The sequence below is a fragment of the Lynx canadensis genome, chromosome F1 (genome assembly GCF_007474595.2).
Source record: "Lynx canadensis isolate LIC74 chromosome F1, mLynCan4.pri.v2, whole genome shotgun sequence".
Lineage (NCBI taxonomy): Eukaryota > Metazoa > Chordata > Mammalia > Carnivora > Felidae > Lynx > Lynx canadensis.
Genome location: NC_044319.2, coordinates 56,326,008 through 56,345,952, shown reverse-complemented (window position 1 = coordinate 56,345,952; position 19,945 = coordinate 56,326,008). Strand labels below are relative to the sequence as shown.

Below are 19,945 nucleotides of genomic sequence, written 5' to 3'. Positions count from 1 at the left end.
CCCATCATGGCCATTTTCAAGCTACAAGTGGTTTAACAACCAATTTGCAGAAATTCTGAAAATGTTACAGTTGGGGGTCTGTAAAAGCTGTTTCCAAAACAACTCAGGAATAGAATAATCACTATTATTACAATTGGAGGTACATATATAAACTCATTACATATATATATGTGTATGTGTATATTCTCTCTCTATGTATATATAGCGTATATATATTCCACATTTTATGGTTCCACATATGGTACATATGGTTTCACACAATATAAATATATTTACATAATATAGAATATATATAAATATGTACATAATATATAAGATTTTTAAATACGTGTACATGAGTATTCATACATTCATCCCCAGTTTTTTCCACTGAGGGCCTGGGAATGGCAATTCCCCAATAGAATAAATCTACTTAGTGCTTCATTAATTGGAACCAGAAATGATTCCTTGGAGAAATTATTGATTCAGGGGTTGGGCAACAGAAGTACAAGATAAGCCTGATACATTTATTTTAGCTGTAAAATAATACAGTTTTCAAAGAATGAAATGTAAAAATGACACCAAAGCCAACTCAGAGAGGCTCCAAATGGCCAATTCTGGGACAATGCCAGTGTCAAAAAAACAAAATAAAACATATTACAGCAGCATACTACAACCAATTGAACACATAGGAATCCAGGAGTTGATTCCGACATAAGTAAATAAACAAATTAAAACTTTCATGAAGAAATACATACTGACATAGTCTCAAAGTACCTCATCACAAAATACTTATTAATTAATTGCAAAAAGGAAAAGGATAACTTTATAGTGAACAATCCTGAAGTCACCATATTGATAAAATTATCAAAGTGAATATTCTTAGTAATGAGATAAATTGAAACCATGAATTGCTTGATAGGATACGATGGAAAGTATATTCTGTCACTTCTATATTTCTGCATGAGAGTAATTAAGTCAGATATAATCATAATGAAACATCGGAAAAATCCAATTTCCCAAAATAACTGGCCTAAAAGCTTCAAGTGTCAATGGGGATCTAATGTCATGAGGAATAGATAGCAGTAATGCATTATTTTGAATTTCTTGATTGTTATGGTTGTGCCTAGAACTGTAGAATGTTCCTGTTTGTACGAAATACACACCAAAGTATTCTGGCATGATGAGGCATTCTGTTGGCAAATTTCTTTGCAAAAAGTTCAGAAAAAAAAAGTTCTTCGTACTTTACTTACAGCTGTTTATTATATACATTTGAAGTTTAAAAAAATATGCTAGTGTATCCTATGTTTCCAGTTGTTATAACTCAACTGTAGGACACTAAATTAGTTTTACAAGTTGAATACTTCATTGTACATAATATTTTATGTAATGAAACTATTTTTTATAATGATTTTAAACTTTTTCCCAGGTAATGCACATTGCTCATTATATTTTTTTTTTCAACGTTTATTTATTTTTGGGACAGAGAGAGACAGAGCATGAACGGGGGAGGGGCAGAGAGAGAGGGAGACACAGCATCGGAAACAGGCTCCAGGCTCTGAGCCATCAGCCCAGAGCCCGACGCGGGGCTCGAACTCACGGACCGCGAGATCGTGACCTGGCTGAAGTCGGACGCTTAACCGACTGCGCCACCCAGGTGCCCCCCAAGCTACTTTTGATGGTTGGTGTAAGAATTGGGGCGCCTGGGTGGCGCAGTCGGTTAAGCGTCCGACTTCAGCCAGGTCACGATCTCGCGGTCCGTGAGTTCGAGCCCCGCGTCGGGCTCTGGGCTGATGGCTCAGAGCCTGGAGCCTGTTTCCGATGCTGTGTCTCCCTCTCTCTCTGCCCCTCCCCCGTTCATGCTCTGTCTCTCTCTGTCCCAAAAATAAATAAACGTTGAAAAAAAAAAATTAAAAAAAAAAAAAAAAGTAGCTTGGAAATTACCTGCCCTATTGTTTGGGCAGAGAAAATGAGGCAAAAATAGTTCAGTAATCATCATTCACTAATAGACAATTAATTGCTAAATATTTATGTCATGCAAGACACCACATAAAGTGCCACCACCTGCATCTCAGAGTTGTCAGCCACACAGTGGGACCAGAATTTCAGATCATGTGATATCCGCCCTGAGTTTTCTAATGACTTGTTATCCCAAACATCAGCTGCCAACTTCCTACATTGATAGTGGCTCTTGGAGCACTGTGTTGAGAAGGAAGGTCTACCTGGCTTCTATGGGTCGGATGGGGGGCAGAATGCATACGAGTGGGTTTTGTTGTTTTTTTATTTTTGTCCCCACATTTTGACTGTAAAACATTATTTCCCTAAAAATTAAATCTAACCTCAGGGGAAGCTATCATGGAGGACAGGACCAAATCCTTAGATTGTTATAAAATAAATTCAAAATAACATCCAAAGAAATCTTAGTTGAGATGCCAGCAGGACATGATAGTTATGTGACCTGTTTATTACATGTGTATTGTGTGACAATCACAGTACTAGGTACTAAAGGGGAAAACAAATGTATAGCCCTTGCCTTTGCGTTCAAAATTTGGAGTGGGTAGAAGACCGTCATGTAAAGGATCAATACAGAAACATGTAAACAGAGCAACTTCTGCCCAAGATAATTGAGGCAGGCACTGGGTTGCTTAAAACTGGTGTCTTAAATGTTAGGAGTTTGTCAGTTGAGAGAGAAAGAGAGAGCATTCCAGATGGAGGGAATAGTATACTAAAGACAAAGTCTTGACAACATTTGGTATGTCAAGGGGATTTGGGTGTGGTAGAAACATTGGGAGTTTGTGTGTGCATGTGTGTATGTGTGTGTGTGTGCGTCCATTCTGGTGCACTGTGACAAGAGCAAAGAGGGACAAACAGTAATGCTGAAGTAGTAGGTAGGGCCCAGATTGTGAAGGAATTTACTGCTTAGCTAGAGAATTCTAAACATTATAATTTTGTTCTGAGGACACTGGGAAGCCAGCATGGTGTTTTTAGGTAGTGGAGCAGACCAATAACTCTGATACCATGCTGGAGAATGAAGAGACAGAAGAAAACAGAGCCAAGGAGACCCATCCAAAGGCATGATGAGAGCAGAACTAAGACAGAGACCTTGAGGATGGTTTAAAGGCCAAAATGGAAAGAAGCTTCTTTGATAGAACATCATAGGATTTGTTAATTGACATGGTGCAAAGATGAGAGTGGGGAAGAGCCGACTATAACCCAAAGATAGCATTATGTAGAGGAAAAACCTTTAAAACCGATCACAACAGGGGAAGCAGTTTGAGAACGGACAACAAAGCAATACTTCTCAGCTGCTGGGTTCTCCACATTTAATTTCATAAGAAACCCATTTTGCAGGTGAGAGAGAACAGAAACTTGGAGAGTTTAGTTTTCTTTTTTTAACGCAAATCACGCATTTGGTAAATGTGAACATTTTGCGTTGTTTTGAATATGTTAAAGATATAGCGGCTGCTAGACAACCAAGGAGGAGCTGGAGGGCTCCAGCAGGATGTCCAGAACATTAGTGTGGAGCTAGCATGAGAGCTAAGTATATCGAGGGCTAGGGATAAAGCTAGCAGTCTGAGGCTATGCAAGATCAAGTTTACTCAGAGAAAAAAAGAAAAACAGAACCACAGGAAGCCTCCACATTGAGGGACTAACAGTAAAGGAGCCACTGAAAGAGACAGAGAGGCACTCCTGGGTGTCTCAGTCGGTTAAACAGCCAACTTCAGCTCAGGTCATGATCTCACAGGTTGGTGAGTTCGAGGCCCACATCAGGCTCTCTGCTGTTAGCACAGAGCTTGGTTTGGATCCTCTGTCTCCCTCTCTCTCTGCCCCTCCCCCACTTGCACTCTGCAAAGGGATGAAGGGGCACCTGGGTGGCTCAGTTGGTTGAGCATCTGACTTCGGCTCAGGTCATGATCTCATGGTTCATGAGTTTGAGCCCTGCATGGGGCTCTGTGCTGAGAGCTCAGAGCCTGCTTCGGATTCTGTGTCTCCCTCTCTCTCTGCCCCTCCCCCCTATGCTCTCTCTCTCTCTCTGTCTCAAAAATAAATATCAAAAAAATTAAAATATTTAATTTGCAGCTCTACTTTCTGAACGTCACCACGATAGCATTGCATCATTGTGGAAAGAGTATAAGAAAGAGGAATTATGTTTTAGCTCTGCTTATTCAGGACTATACATACATCATTTCTCTGGATCTCGGTTTCCATATGTGTAAAATGATAATCTCTGAATTCCCCTCCAGCAATAAAAACTCTTTGATTCCATGGCTGAACTCAGACAATGTTAACCAGCTGCCCTGAAACACACTTGACATTTCACAGGATAATTAAGAAACCAAAAAAAAAAAAAAAAAAAAAAAAAATGCATTTGAGCTACTATTTGAAATCGATATATTTTTCATTTGCCATTTTAAAATCCTGTTTTTAGATTTAACTAGAGATTTATTGCTGTTGAAGTGAAATTTTTAAAGAGAGCCATTTATTTGCTTCTGCCAGTTGCATGCCGTGAACTTTGGTTTTAACACTTCTCTCTTGTTATGTGATAGAGAAACTGGCTTAGTACTTAATGCCCAGGGGAAAGACTTCTGTCTCTCATAGACACCCCCACCCAATTTTTCAATTTCAATAATTTCATTGGCAAAAGAAAGCATACCAGAAGTGGCCAAAATTAATATGTCGAGTAACTAATATGTCAAGTGTATCTCTAGTTACAATCGGACAAGCCAACAACTGACTAGAAAAAATTGGGATGGGAAGAAAGAGGGAAATAGAAAATGAAAAGAGTGATTTTTGAGTAAAGTAAGACTGTGCCTATAAGATTAGGTAGTGAAACACCAAACAAAAACAAAAAACAAACAAACAAACAAAAATCCCCAATTATTAATTAGGTACAGTAACAAAAAATGAAGTAACAAGCTATGTTGAAGTCACCCCTAAAATGAATTTAAAATAAAATGCTGAGACATCAAATTTGCCTGTCACTTCACAAGAAAGGAAGGAAGAATGGAAGGAAGAATGGAAGGAAGGAAGGAAGGAAGGAAGGAAGGAAGGAAGGAAGGAAGGAAGGAAAGAAGATCTCAGATGCTCTGAACTAACTTATGGGCAAAAACAAAAATCTCTTATGGAAATTTTGCCCAAAATATTATTTCTTCAAAACAGGATGTGCACTATTCATTACAGAATTAATTATTAATTCTATTCTCAGTATAAAAATCATATATGGCTTTCACAACCAATCCAAAAAACAAAGGCCTAAATAAAATAAGAAAGGTAATGCACATAGTAATGTGAGGGCAGTGTAAAGGAAATGTACTTTAAAATAATGTTTTACATTTTTGTAAAAGGGCACTCAATATTTCAAATGAAATTTTACTCACTTTCTGGAATACTGGAGTACTAGAAAGGAAGGAAGGCTTTGCAGGGTGGTTAACAGAATTTTCAGGAAGTTCATGGGAAATGATTGCAAACATGTTGATCAAATTGTATGGTCAACCGGGCAATAAATGGCTGCTATCTTATTTCTTCTTAATGGGAATTTAGAGAAGCAATTATAGGCTGAGGAAAGGGGTCCAAACAACTAGCCAAATGGTGCCCTGGTTGTTGCTAATTCTCCAAGTGGGAGGACAGCCTCAGGCCCACCCCTTCAGAAGAACTAGTGCTAACATTCGGTCTGAACAGGCAGAAGGTTCTGCCCTCTTTCTGACCACAGTTACAGAGGCACATACCTACATTGAGTGTGAAGGCAGGGAAAATCACACTCCCTACAAGCAGAACCTAGGCAAATCATTAGAACCTTTGCTGGTTTGCCTGGAAGACTGGGGGGAATTGTGCAGGACGCTTGTTAAAGAGAAGTAGAATCTTGGGGCCACCTTATGACTCAGCCTGTCCTGTGGTCTCTCATGTCAGCCTAGATCCGTTTGAAGATGGTGGTAAAAGGCCTCAGAGCTTTTTGTTTGTTTGTTTTGTTTTGTTTTGCAGTGGGCAGTGATCTACTTGCTTTATGGAAGCTTTGGGCCCCTCAGAAAATTTTCCTGAAACAATTTCCCATGGAAAACCACAGAGAGGGCATTGACTGACTGGTATTAAAGCTCTTATCATCCTTGATTTGGTTTACAATGCCGAGCAGACTGATTCCATGAAGAGTGAGAAACTAAAATCGAAATAAATTTTTGCAAGCAGCTGCCATCCCTTTCCAAACTGGGACGTGATTTGCATACCACGTGGAGCCCTCTCCCTCTTTGCTCCCCTGTGACCCATCCCTTCTTTCACTGACCTCAGCTGGTTTAAGGAGAAAGGAGATTAGAGCAAGGGTGATATCTCCCTGTTCTGAAAGAGGATAAAAGGCCACAATCTGTCCAGTGTGTTGGGGAACATGGGGAAAGTAAGGGATTCAAATTTTTGTGGTTCTTGTGGATACAGGCACATGTGATGAGGGTATGCCCACATTCAACTAATGGGGTTGGGGCAGAGTTCACAGTGGGAAAGGGAAGTTAACACGAACTCTGGGGTGGAACCCTTTGTGTTATTTAATGTATTGCTGTTCTGGGTTCCACTGCTGAATATAGAATTGGTATTAGCGTTTTACATGCTTGTATGCAAATACTCGTAAGAACAAAAAGGGCTTCGCCTGATTGGGAAGATCTGGATGTAGACAAGTGCTAATACTTCTGGGGCCCTCCATCGTCAACAGTCCCTTTGAGCTACATGTTTCCATGACTGACTCTGTTGCCAGTTGGAGCCTCTGGCAAAGGGAGGTAGCCTCCACTTGGAGATGCCCCTTGGGGTTTGGACTCATTGCCTCTTCATCATAGCTACTAGTCTTACCTCTTTTGAAAAGCAGCTATTAGTTTACTGGGGCTCTTGTTGAAACTGAATGCCTGACCTCTGGGGGAACTGTGACCATAACTTGATATTTCTATTTTGGGGTGGGTCGACTCAGACTCAATGACTAACAAAGTGAAAAGCATCCAGTAATGGGAATGGTACATTCAAGAATGCAGCTGGTCTGGCCTCAGAGGCATCTTGGCTCTACATTAAAAAAAAAAAAAAAAAAAAAAAAAAAAAAAAAATGGCGGCTATTCCATTCCACCACCTGCAGCAAAGTCGCTGGCTCAGTGGGGCCCTTGGTTCACAGAGTTTGTCTATAATGCTTGGGGTTGTTTCACTGATGGTTTGGCTAAGCTGAAATCCAATGGTGTCCACTGGGAAGTTGCAACTGTTCAGCTTCAGGGCCAACTGTTCAGAACTGAAAATGGACATGGTCATTTCATTCAGTAGGCAGAACTCAAGGCTGTTCTTATAGCTCTGACAAATACTACCCTTAGTAAAACTCATTATATTTTTACTGATTCTTGGGTCATTGCCATGGCCTGATTATTGGATTGTTACTTAGAAAACTACAGACTGGGGTGCCTGGATGGCTCAGTCGGTAAGTATCCGACTTTGGCTCAGGTCCTGATCTCACAGTTCGTGGGTTTGAGCCCCGTGTTGGGCTCTGTTCTGACTGCTCAAAGCCTGGAGCCTACTTTGGATTCTGTGTCTCCCTCTTTCTCTGCCCCTTTCCCACTCATGCTCTGCCTCTCTCTGTCTCTCAAAAATAAACGTTAAGAAAAAATTTGAAAAAAACAAAAAACAAAAAACAACAACTAGAGATTGGAAGATTAAAGACACCCTCTTTGGCACCGCTAATTAAGGAAACAAATAGTGACTGCTAATTGAACCCTCTGGGTCACTCATGTAGATGGACCCATTTTCTGTTGAAACTGACTGGAATTAAGCTGCTGATCGAGTCTGCACTACCCAGACTGCAACTGTTGCTTAGTGGAACCATCATCATACCGGACATGGTAACACATCAACCATTATATTGGGTACACAGTAAAAGATCCTGTTTGAGAAGCATAGGCAGCCATTGCCAAATTTTGAGTCCCAACAAAATGTGACCCGGTTGTCTCTCAGTGAAGGTAACCACGCAGTATGGAGCATTGCCCATACTTGTTTCTAACACATTAATTACACCTGATCTTTGACCTCTTCTTGGGGTTTATAAGTGGTGGCTCATTGCTATTAACACTTTTTCAGGTTATGTGTTGCTGTTCCAGTCTGATAAGTTTATACTGGCCACACTATTGTGACTTGTGAAACTAATCTGTGTTATATTTTTGGCTTATATTTCTGGACCACCTCCAGTCTGACAATGGTGTGCCTTTTATCACAAAACAATTCAACAATGGGCTGATAGTTAGGTATTCAACGGGCTTTTCACATTCCCTGCAATTCGCTGGGATCTGGTGCTGTTGAGCATTGAGGGATTCTCCTCAAAAACGGACTCAGAAATGTCTGGCTCTATTTCTTTCACTCTATTCTGATCCACACACCTTAGTAAAGCAGTTTGGTTAATGAATGCAACTGTCCGCAGAAAGGGATCATCTCTTCTCAGAGGTTTTCTCGATTAGAGTCAGAAAGAAAGGGTTGGGTGATTATATAGAGCTCTTTTGAATATTCAAGGATTCTTCCTGATCATTCTTTTTTTTAATTTTTTTTTAACGTTTATTTATTTTTGAGACAGAGAGAGACAGAGCATGAACGGGGGAGGGGCAGAGAGAGAGGGAGACACAGAATCTGAAACAGGCTCCAGGCTCTGAGCTGTCAGCACAGAGCCCGACATGGGGCTCGAACTCACGGACCCTGAGATCATGACCTGAGCTGAAGTCGGACGCTTAACCAACCAAGCCACCCAGGCGCCCCGATCATTCTTGAGTATGATTCTTTTTCTTTTTCCTAATGACAGCCCCAGGTGGGCTTTGTTGGTACACTTTCTAGGAGACCGCTCAGCCAAAAGGAGGCAGGGGATTCAAACTTATTTTTGGTTCACAGATATGAATTTATTTGCTGTGTTGATATGGTCTTCGATCAAAAAGATAATCACTAACTCTTTGAGTACAAGTGCTTGCCAAGTCTCCTTACTGCGGTCTATGTGGGCCCAAGTTGCGGGGCACAATGGGTCTCTGTAAGTTTTATAAAATACCCTTGTCCCTCTTGTACCCAATTCTTCTGGGACAAAAGATATGGGTAGGAGGAGGCAACAGCTGGCAAATGGTAGAGTGACAGTTACTGGGTTAGGACATAGTTACATGTTAAGAGGAGGGAAAGCAGCAATTCTGGAAATTGAGAATTCCTCAGACCCCAGAAACTTCTGGGGGAAAAAAGGACAGAAATGACCACTGTCTTTCAGAACCACCTGTGGAGCTTTCCTCAAGATGGAAAATACCCTGGTGTCGTTTTCCCAAAGTGTTACAAGCACCTTAAATTTAATTGACTGCTGGGTCAGCCACCTCTCAACAGAAGATTAAATTTGGTTGCCATTCTTGTTAACATTACTAAGAAGTCTAAGCAAACAGTAGAGGATGGACTCAGTTCCAAACCCTTCCCTTAACAAAACAAAAACCACTTATCAACACACTTTTCAGTTATATTCCCCACACACATTCCCATAGCTATCACTTAGTCATTCTATGGTATGGGCAAATGCCACCCAGCTGGCGATGTGCACAAATAGCACAGGGTGACCACCTCTGGGCTTCTCTGCAAAAGCAAGGACTAGACTCAATTACTGAACTGCACTTGAAACTGTAAGGCTTACCAGCTGAGCAAGGAGTTCACGCTGGAGACCGTGTCATCTGTGCCCTTGACTAACATTGGTCCCATTTTAGGAGGCCGGATGATTATAAAGTAGGTGTTAACTTGTCTCTCTGGAAAAAATGGTGACTCTTAAACTTTTTAAGATTTTCAAGTGTTTTAGGAAATACCACAAATGGCTCACATAGATTTCACATGACTATAGAGATCTCTCCAAAAGTAAACTATTCTTTAAAAAAAATTTTTTTTAATGTTTATTTATTTCTGAGAGTAGGGGGAGCAGAGAGAGGGAGACAAAAAATCCAAAGCAGGCTCCAGGCTCTGAGCTGTCAGCACAGAGCCCAATGGACCAGAGATCATGACCTGAGCCAAAGTCGGAAGCTTAACTGACTGAGCCACCCACATGCCCCAAGCTATTCTTGTTCCGGGTGGGGAAAGCTTTCTACAGAGGATAATTGATTGTTATTTATGTATAGCCTAAGGGCTATCATCTCTACAATGGGAATCATCCAATTAGAAAAGCTGGTAAAATTTTTTGCCTGTCTTTAGCTAAAATGATCAATGATATTCCTCCTTTTCCTGGAAACATTCAGTACCACCTCAAATCATGGCCATGGGGTTGTGGAGGACACATTGTCCTAGGTGGTGTCCTTGTAGGCCAAGGCGGAGTCAATGTAATTGCTCATACATCCTGTGACGCCTGGATTAATGTTAATGGCCAAGTGGGAAGGTCAATGCAGAAACTTAAGGAGGACAGCTGGCCTCTTAAGGTAAACCCTTAATGGTCCATGGGATTTGTTCAGGTAGATGGGACCAGAAACTTGGGGTGCACACTTGAGTTCAGTGCTACTGGGTGGCCTCATTCTGGTGCTTATAATCCTGTTCATAGTTGTGTTAATTCAGTGTTGTATGGAGCAAATTGAACTGATTTGGTTGCAGCTAAATGGCAGAAGTTAACAAGTATGACAGAGATATCACATGCATGGGTTTGCACCTTACCTTCAGTGTAGGAATATGCTAAGGCTACTTGAGAGGAGTTTGCATGTACACATCCACAGAAACATATTTTAATTTTTTTAATTAAAAACATTTTTTTAATGTTTATTCATTTCTGAGAGAGAGAGAGACAGAGAGTGTACAAGTGGGGGAGGAGCAGAGACAGAGAGAGAAAGACATAAAATCCAAAGCAGGCTCCAGGTTCTGAGCTGTCAGCACAGAGCCCGACATGGGGCTCGAACTCATGAACCATGAGATCATGTTCTGAGACGAAGTCGGAAGCTTAACCGACTGAGCCACCCAGGCACCCCCAAAGGGCAAATTGGAAAGTAAAAAAAATAATCTACGTAACAGCAACAACACATGTCTTTCCTCTAAATACAATTCTAACTCTTTGTGTGTTAAGATTACTCAGAGTCAAAGTCTTGTGAACCAACTGTCTTTATGTATCTTATAATCTGAATTTTCTTGAGACATTTGCATGCTTTGGGTATTGAAATGTTTGCATGGCTGCGGTAATTCTGTCCTCTTATACCAAAAAATGCCTGTTTTAAAAAAGAAAGTATTTATTCTGAGAGAGGAAGAGAGAGAATGTGAGTGAGTGAGGGTGCAGAGTGAGAGGGAGAGAGACAGAATCCCAAGCAGGCCTGTGCTGCTACCAGTACAAAGCCGGATGCAGGGATTGAACTCAAGAACCGTGTGATCATGACCTGAGCCGAACTCAAGAGTTGGATGCTTACCCAACTAAGGCACCCACACGCCCCAAGAAATACATTTTATATGATAAAGACTTTACTTAAATATATTCTGGCTAAATGGTATCTGGACCGTCAAAGTACCATGAATTGTCAGTCTGCTTTATATTTTGTTCTCAGTTCATTTTGTTACACTTCAATTGGAATACTCAGCTTCTTATAAAGAATACATTTAAGTTCCTTACTGTTGATGATGATTTTTCTTATTCAGATTTCAGTTGAGAAAAAATACAATCAATAAACATTTAATTTAAGATCATAAAAGTAATAAAGTACATTATAAAAATTCAAACAGAAGAAATAGAGTAAAAAGTACAAGTCTCCCTTCACTCATATCCTAGCTTTCTCTCTCTTCCCTTGCAAAATTCCAGTCTCCCCAACATGAACATATAGAATTTATTGTGATACTGATTTACGTTTTGTTCTTGTTGCCATTTTTTTTCTCCCTTGCCTTCAGAAATGTTTACGTGGGTAAAGCAACAGAAGGGTTTGGGATGGGACGTGGAAGGAATGACTGAGTGGTTTCTTTAGGAGGATAAAACCTTAAACCCTGGTGTTTCCAGCCTTAGTATATTTTTTCAGGCTCAAAAATCGGGATTTAAGAGACCACCCACACATGGACAATAGGTATCTCAAGGTCAGTGAGACTGGAGGGCCTCCCTGGGAACATATGCTCACGATAACACAATGGATATCCTATCAGCTCAATGGGTAGGGGACCAGAATTAGACTGGAGATTATCCACATACAATTTTAGATACAACTTCCACGCATAGATCTATTTGTGGAGATGGATTTATAACCATACTAACCAATACTAGTAATACTTTAAATTTGTTTACCTTTACATTTTATTAAGGACTTTTACATACGCTCTATGCTTGATCCTCAGACAACAATTTCACAGAAGAGTATACTATAGCAGAGGCTGAGGCTTGTGCCAGAATACATGATTATTAAGTGACAGGACAGGTATTCTTAAAAAAAAAAAAACTGGATTCCTTCCCTTATACTTATTTGGGATGTATACACTTGACATGTATAGGCCTGAAGCCTTTTTTGTTTTTTAAATGTTTATTTGTTTTGAGAGAGCGACTGGGGGAGGGGAAGAGAGAGAGGGAGACAGAGAGTCCCAAGCATGGGGATTGAATTCACGAATCATGAGATCACAACCTGAGCTGAAATCAAGAGTCAAATGCTTAATGGACTGAGCCACTTAGGTGCCCCAATGCCCTTCTTTATGCCACGTATATGTGGTACTCTTAGGATAATGCAGCCATGAAGGCTCTAAACACGAGTGATACTGTGTATATTCAAGCCAAGGCCTTGAAAGTTTCAAGGAGGTGAAGGTCATTAAAAGCTTGGGATGATTAAAACCCTGCACAGTCTTCTCTGAAAAGATTTTGGATATTATTAAATTATCAGTATCTCTCCCACCCTCCCTCTTTACATTTAGAGTCGGTAACTTCAAATAAAGAGACTTCTGCCTATGACCATGATGCCTGAGATGGGGCAGATCTATTCTTCGACCTGAAACGACGACACAGTGGAACCGCGTGCATGCTCTCAGACACTGGACACTGGCAGCACAGGACAGCTCCTGAAGAAGGAGAACAAACGAGGCGAGGTCTGCAAAGGCCCAGCTTACTGCGTGAAGGGAGCGTCTTGGCTGCAGTGCGGGGAGGGAGACCCCAGTGGAGCCCGCAGAGGAGACAGAGGCAGGACAGCCTGCGTCCGAAGAGGTTGAGGAGCTTACAATTCACAGAGCAGAGCATGAGAGAGCCGCACGGGGAGTGCCACAGACCTGCAGAGCCCCCCCCCCCCACGCCCCCTACACCTCACCTCTTCGTGAGTACAAACCATCGGAAGCATGTGAGGGGAGTATGAACCACCAGAAAGGACCAGAAGGAACAATCGCTGGGGCTCACAAAGGGCTGGGAAGTTTGAGTTCCACTAGTCAGAGTGTAAAACCTCAGGATCCGGCAGGTGTCAGCTGGATTGCCCAGAATGTACTGCTTGAGTGGTGAGGCAAAATTAGTCCCAGAGAAATGCTGCTCTAAAACCTCCCCAGAAAGGAAGCCTGAAATGATCAAACTGTTTCTAAGTACTTTTCAGGTAATTTAATTGCATTCCGTGACACAGCTCGTATTGATAGAAATGCAAATGGTCTGGCACTTCATGAGGTAGAACTCACCTCATTTGGGAGCTAATAAAGAATCATGAAGCACACTAAGAAGGCAAGAAAATATCATCCTTAATGAAAAGAGAAATTAATTGATAGAAACAAACCAACAAATGACAGAGATGATTGACTCAAGAATATTACAACTGTTTTTTAATTATGTCCCATATATTCAAGAAGGTGGAGAATAAGCACATTAAATATAAAATGCAACAAATAAAAGAAAATAGAACTTCTAGAGATGTGCAGTATCTGAGGTAAAAAATAAAGTGGATAGGATTAATAACAAATGAAACATTGCAGGACATCAATGAACTCAACAACACAGCAATAGAAACCATCCAAAATGAAATGCAGAGTGAAAGAATGAAAAAAAAAAGGAAAACAAAAAAAAAAAAAAAGGAAAAGGGAAGGAAAAAGGAATAATTATCAGTAAGCCTGAAGTCCCCAAAAAAGAGAAGAGGGAGAGACATAGATTTGAAAACTCTGTGGCCAAAATGTCTCTAAATTTGATGAAAACTATAAATCCACAGATCTAAAAAACAGAAACTCAACAAACTCCTGACACAAGGAAAATGGAGAAAACAACACCAAAGCGTGTCATAATCAAACTGCTTAAAACTAAAGATAAGGAAAATTATAAATGCAGCCAGGGGAAAAAAGATTAGAAAAACAGCAGAAGGGGCGCTGGGGTGGCTCAGTCAGTTGAGCCTCTGACTTCCACTCAGGTCATGATCTCACAGCTCATGAGTTCCAGCCCTGCATCGGGCTTTGTGCTGACAGCTCAGAGCCTGGAACCTGCTTCAGATGTCTCCCTCTTTCTCTGCCCCTCCTCCACTCACACTGTCTCTGTCTCTCTCTCAAAAATAAATAAACATTAAAAAAATTTTTAAAGAAAAACAACACAAAAAAATGCAAACTAGAACACAATAATGTAAGATCTTTAAGGTAATGAAAGTAAGGGGTACCTGGGTGGCTCAGTCAATTAAGCATCACGATCTCACGGTTCATGAGTTTGAGTCACGAGTTGGGCTCTGTGCTGACAGCTCAGAGCCTGGAGCCTGCTTCGGATTCTGTGTCTCCCTCTCTCTGTCCCTCCCCTCTTCTCTCTCTCTCTCTCTTAAAAACAAACGTTAAGGGGCGCCTGGGTGGCGCAGTCGGTTAAGCGTCCGACTTCAGCCAGGTCACGATCTCGCGGTCCGGGAGTTCGAGCCCCGCGTCAGGCTCTGGGCTGATGGCTCAGAGCCTGGAGCCTGTTTCCGATTCTGTGTCTCCCTCTCTCTCTGCCCCTCCCCCGTTCATGCTCTGTCTCTCTCTGTCTTAAAAATAAATAAACGTTGGAAAAAAAAAATTAAAAACAAAAAAAAAAACAAAAAAAAAACAAACGTTAAAAAAAATAATAAAATAATGAAAGGAAAAAAAACAAACCACCCTGTCAAACTAGAATTCTATGTATCTTTAAAAAACTGTAGGCAAAATAAGACTTTTTCAGCCATACATTGAAAGAATTTAATAGTGGCAGACCTGCATTATCATAAATGTTGAAGTATTTCAGGCAGAAGGAAAATGATAGCATATGGAAATCTGAAACCACATTAAGGAATGAAGGGCACTGAAGAAAAGTAAATAAAAAGAATGAAAGAAAGGTAAACCTCTTTAAAGGATAATTTAGTGGAGCTTCCAGCCACTGACATAATACAAGGAATGAATTTATTCTTTCATCTGAAACAACCAAAAGAAAAAAAAAAAAAAAAGCCAAAATACTGGAAACAAACTTTTTCAAAATACTGGACATCAATCAGTAAAAGACGGTGTTCTCTGACAGAAAGGGAAGGAAACGAGGTGAGCTTTACAGATGGCCCCGGCTTGTTGCCTTGAGAGAGTTCCCAAGCCACAGAGCTGAGGGGGTGGAGCTTGGAGGACTCCTATGTTGAGAAGCAGAGCTAAGAGTCTGAGTAGATCAGCTTGGTTAGAGTTTGTAAGACAGTGTCCCAGGGAAGAGTACGTTACATGGAAGGAGAACTCCAGGGAACCAGGGATGGTCTACCTGGTTACTTAGAGCACTAATCACCACATGCATGTGAGGAGAGTATCTGAAACGAAAGAAACACCCAAAAAGATTAGAGGGAACCACAAGGATAAGAAACATGAAAAACCAGACCAATATATATCACAATCAAATTGTTCAAAATCAGTGATAAACTCTTAAAAACAGCAAAAGTAAAAAAACCAAAAAATTAGATGTAGAAGAACAAAGATAATAACAACAGATTTCCTGTGTGAAATAAAGTTAGCAAGAAGATAGTAGAACACCATGTTTAAAATACTGAAGAAAAGGGGTGCCTGGGTGGCTCAGTCGGTTAAGCGTCCGACTTCGGCTCAGGTCGTGATCTCACAGTTCATGAGTTCGAGCCCTGCATCGGGCTCTGTGCTGACAGCTTGGAGGCTGGGGCCTGCTTTGGATTCTGTGTCTACTTCTCTCTGCCGCTTCCCAACTTGTGCTCTGTTTCTCTCTCTCTCTGTCTCTCTCTCTGTCTCTCAAAAATAAACATTAAAAAAAAAAAGTTAAAATACTGAAGAAAAAAATGTTAAGCCAGAATTTCATACCCAGTGAAAGTATCTTTTCAAAACTAATGCAAAATGTAGGCTTTCCTAGACATATAAGCTGAAAGGATCCATTGCCAGCAGATTTGTACCGGAATTATTTAAAGCATGTCCTTCAGGCAGAATGAAAAGGATACCAGAAAGACGTATCAGCACAAAATAACTGCAGAGCACTGGAAGTGGTAACTACACAGGTATATATATAAGATTTTTTCGTCATTATTTAGGTTGATTTAAAGGAAAGCTGACTTTAAATAAGAGAGTAGTAATGTGTTGTGAGATTTATGGTACATGCTATTTATAAGTAAAGTGTGAAAAATAGCATAAAGACCAGGAAGGGGAAAATGGAAGGTTCTTGTACTAAGTGTGAGGTGTTTATAATAAACTTGTAGGTACACTGTCAAGAGATAAAAGAAATCTCCAGGCCCAGAAGGTTTCACTACAGAATTTCAACAAAAATTTAAAGTAAAAATTAATGCCAATTCTATACAATTTCTCCCAAAAAAACAGAAGAGGAGAAAACACCTCCCAATTCATTTTATGAGGTCAGTATTACCCTGATACCAAAACCAGACCAAAAAATGTACAAAACAAATTAAATAGCAAAACTTCAAGCCAATAACCTTCATGAATACAGATAAAACAGTAACACAAAATATGCTCTCTGGCCACAATGGATTTAAATAAGGAATCGATAATAAACACATCTAAAATATTCCTGAATATTTGGAAACAAAATAGGACACTTGTAAATAAAATGCCATGTTAAGCCTTTTCATGTTTTCTCATTGCTCTTACTTAAACCAACTTTACATTATTTTTAAAATTTAATCATTTAATTACTTAAAAGGTCTCCAAATATTTACAAATGTATCTGAAAAATAACACACAGATGTCTGTCTAAATTAATATTTACCATGAATAAGATGATGCTACTCTCTGTGGTGCTAAGCATTTCAATAACCAGTAAATAAGTCAGTAAACTTGATATTGTTTACTGATAATAATATTTTAATTATCACTTATCAAAGCATAATTTGGCAGTAAAAACCACTTTTCACAAAGACATTACAGGTAGGTCAACAAATCAATCTTGATTCATTCATTTTGCTTCTCCATTTCTCCTGGAAGCTTTTGAAGTATCCATGACTTCAGTTTTTCTAGCTCAGCTTTGCTTAGCTCATGGTAAACACCTGGGAGACTATGAAACTTCGTGCTCACTCTTAGGGACTTTAACACGGAGTTTGTCTCTTCACCCCAAGAATGAGGAACTAACTCATCTGCAGTGCCGTGACACTGGAATAATTCAGGGAGTACACCATCACTTTCCTGAAGAGCCTGAAGAACAGGATGTACAAATGGAAAAGTTTAAGAAATTCATTGATGAACATCATTCTTGGAAATCAGACAGGGCAGAAAACTTCCGATATTTAAAGGGAAAAGAGGCAGTGGTGGTGTGGTCTAAGGTGCACACTGGTGGTCCTGGACTGGGGGCCCAGCTAGTTGCTGGCACCAATGAGCTATGGTTGTACATGACCAGCACTGACTCCATACAGGACCGTCTCAAACACAGTCGAAGCATTTCCTGAAGAAACCGTGTGACTCTGTAAGACAAACTTCTTTACATAGAGAGTGGAGGGAGGGAGGAATGCAGGCACCATCAAGAGAAAAATTACATTCTAGTTTTCATTTCTGTATCTGCTGTTTCTAATTCTGGTATGAAGTTACAACACTATAGTATCGTTTCGTATATTAGCATATTGCTATGAGACAGGTGTCGGGAATGTAATTGGTCATTTGTTTCGGTTATGTTCATGACATAAAAAAACAAAGCCTGGCTATAATCATCTCTATTTTTATTATGTGTAAGGGATACATATGATTTTTATCCTTTCCTCTTGGACACCATGCTTAATAATATTCTTTCTATGGTATTTCCTGAACATTAATGACCAGCTGGAATTAATATTCATTATGACTAATTGGGGATGGATTCCCAGGAGTGCTCTGGGCATCGACTGCAATTGCTTCATGATCAATTTTGTTTTAGTTTCAATGTGTGATTATTTCACGCTTTTTTTTGGTTTTGTTTTGTTTTTAAAATCTGGAACTTACCTGGTACACAGCAGATGTTTTATTCAGAAAACTAGAAAGAGCAAATACTCCTGCCACATCTTGATGATTTCTGTACACTAAATGCATTGCCATGCACCCTCCCATAGAAAATCCTCCTAAAAGAAGCAAAAATTCACTTAATCAGAAAAAGCCAGAATCTATGCAACAATAATTCAGAACAAGATACATCTGGGCCAATATTCCATGCATGTTTTAAAATATTTGGAGACACAGTGCGAAAAAGAAATTTAGTCTACTTTAGATCTCATTAAAAAAAGGACCTGCAATGCGTAAACGACACGGGCTCATCTGTCATCACTGGTAAGGAGACTTGTTATAAAAAGAGCTGGAATTAAACAAAGAAATCATGTTCAACGAGTAAAAATATTTACCATAGTTCAAAATATGAGTCATAGTGCAAGTGTTATTTGTTTAAACATCTAGTGTCTACTTATATTTTGCTTATACTTGTGTTATAGGAGTCCTCACTGCAACTAGAATTAATAACATGCATCTTTCTGTCGTTCTTGCCAAGCCCTGAGCCCCATGAGGAGTTAAATTTCCAGTGTCTGCCATATAATAGGTGCTTAGCGACTTTTTAGGGAGGATGATCAAAAATCTGGTGAGCCAGTTAAAACATCTCTAAATTACAATATCGTTTTGGAAACTGATTTGTGATGGTATAATTAAAAACGTACTTACCTACATAAACTTTCTCAAAGTTAAAAAAATAATTTACTCATTTAACAGACTTTTATTGTCTTTTATGTGCCAAACACTGTGCTAGTCACTGGAGATACGCAGTCTAAAATACACGGTCCTGGGCTCCCTCCGGTAGCACATATATGAAAATCCATGGGCCCTTCTCCTCAAGGGGGCACCAGAGACGTCACAGGCTATGGAGACAGGTACGTGACCTGGTGACGCAACTTCAGGGGAGAGACCGGGGATGCTAGTCCCCAGTTTGAGTGAGACTTAAAAGGCATCTTATTTACATTTTGTGAGAAATAAATATAGAAAGTGAATCACACAGCCACACTCTTATGGAAGTACAAGAATATACACTGGTGCAGAATCCAGATCTCGCTTCCAGCCTCCTGCTTTATTTCACTTAACAAAGTGTAAAGCTGAGTCCTTAGAGACTATAAATTTGAATTTACCACAATCTACTTTTACAGATGAAGTGAACGGAGGCCCCAGATTAGGTGACCTGCTTAAGGATGCACCCCTAATTTTAGTTGTAAACCAGGACTTTTGGAATCTAGATTGCTTGCAACAGACTTTAATGTGCTCTCTACTATCTTCTGCTATTTATTAGAATAGAACGGCTTTTAAATTTTATTTATGTATTTTTATATTTTATTTATTTACTTAATAATATTTAATAGTATTATTGGGCCAACTGACAGTATCATTTTGGACCCAGGATACAATGTGTGAGTGACGATTACGAGGCTTGCAAAGTCTAGATTTTTGAGAAGCACATAATATGTAAATAATTACAGTGTATGATAAATATTACATCTGTGGTTTTCAACATACCAGAGGGAAATAATAGGGTCTCGTCAGTAGCAGAAGTGCACCATGGATGAGAACCACTTGAAAGGCTCTTTCAAAATAGCCCCCACGCCAGCCACAGATGCAGATATGGTTAATTAGAGATCACAAATGGGCT

At 40.0% G+C, this 19,945-nt stretch overlaps 1 protein-coding gene across 1 annotated transcript in view; it reads right to left on the bottom strand.

The window, feature by feature from the left end:
• Positions 1-16,070: 16,070 nt before the first annotated feature.
• The window catches only part of LYPLAL1 (lysophospholipase like 1), a 44,958-nt gene continuing 41,083 nt past the window's right edge, over positions 16,071-19,945 (bottom strand). The window contains exons 4-5 of the mRNA XM_030302817.1: positions 18,271-18,386; positions 16,071-17,493 (exon numbers count right to left, since the gene is read on the bottom strand). Of these exons, the coding sequence (XP_030158677.1) occupies positions 17,254-17,493; positions 18,271-18,386 (356 nt within the window). The 3' untranslated portion in view covers positions 16,071-17,253. The remainder of the gene's footprint in view (positions 17,494-18,270; positions 18,387-19,945) is intronic.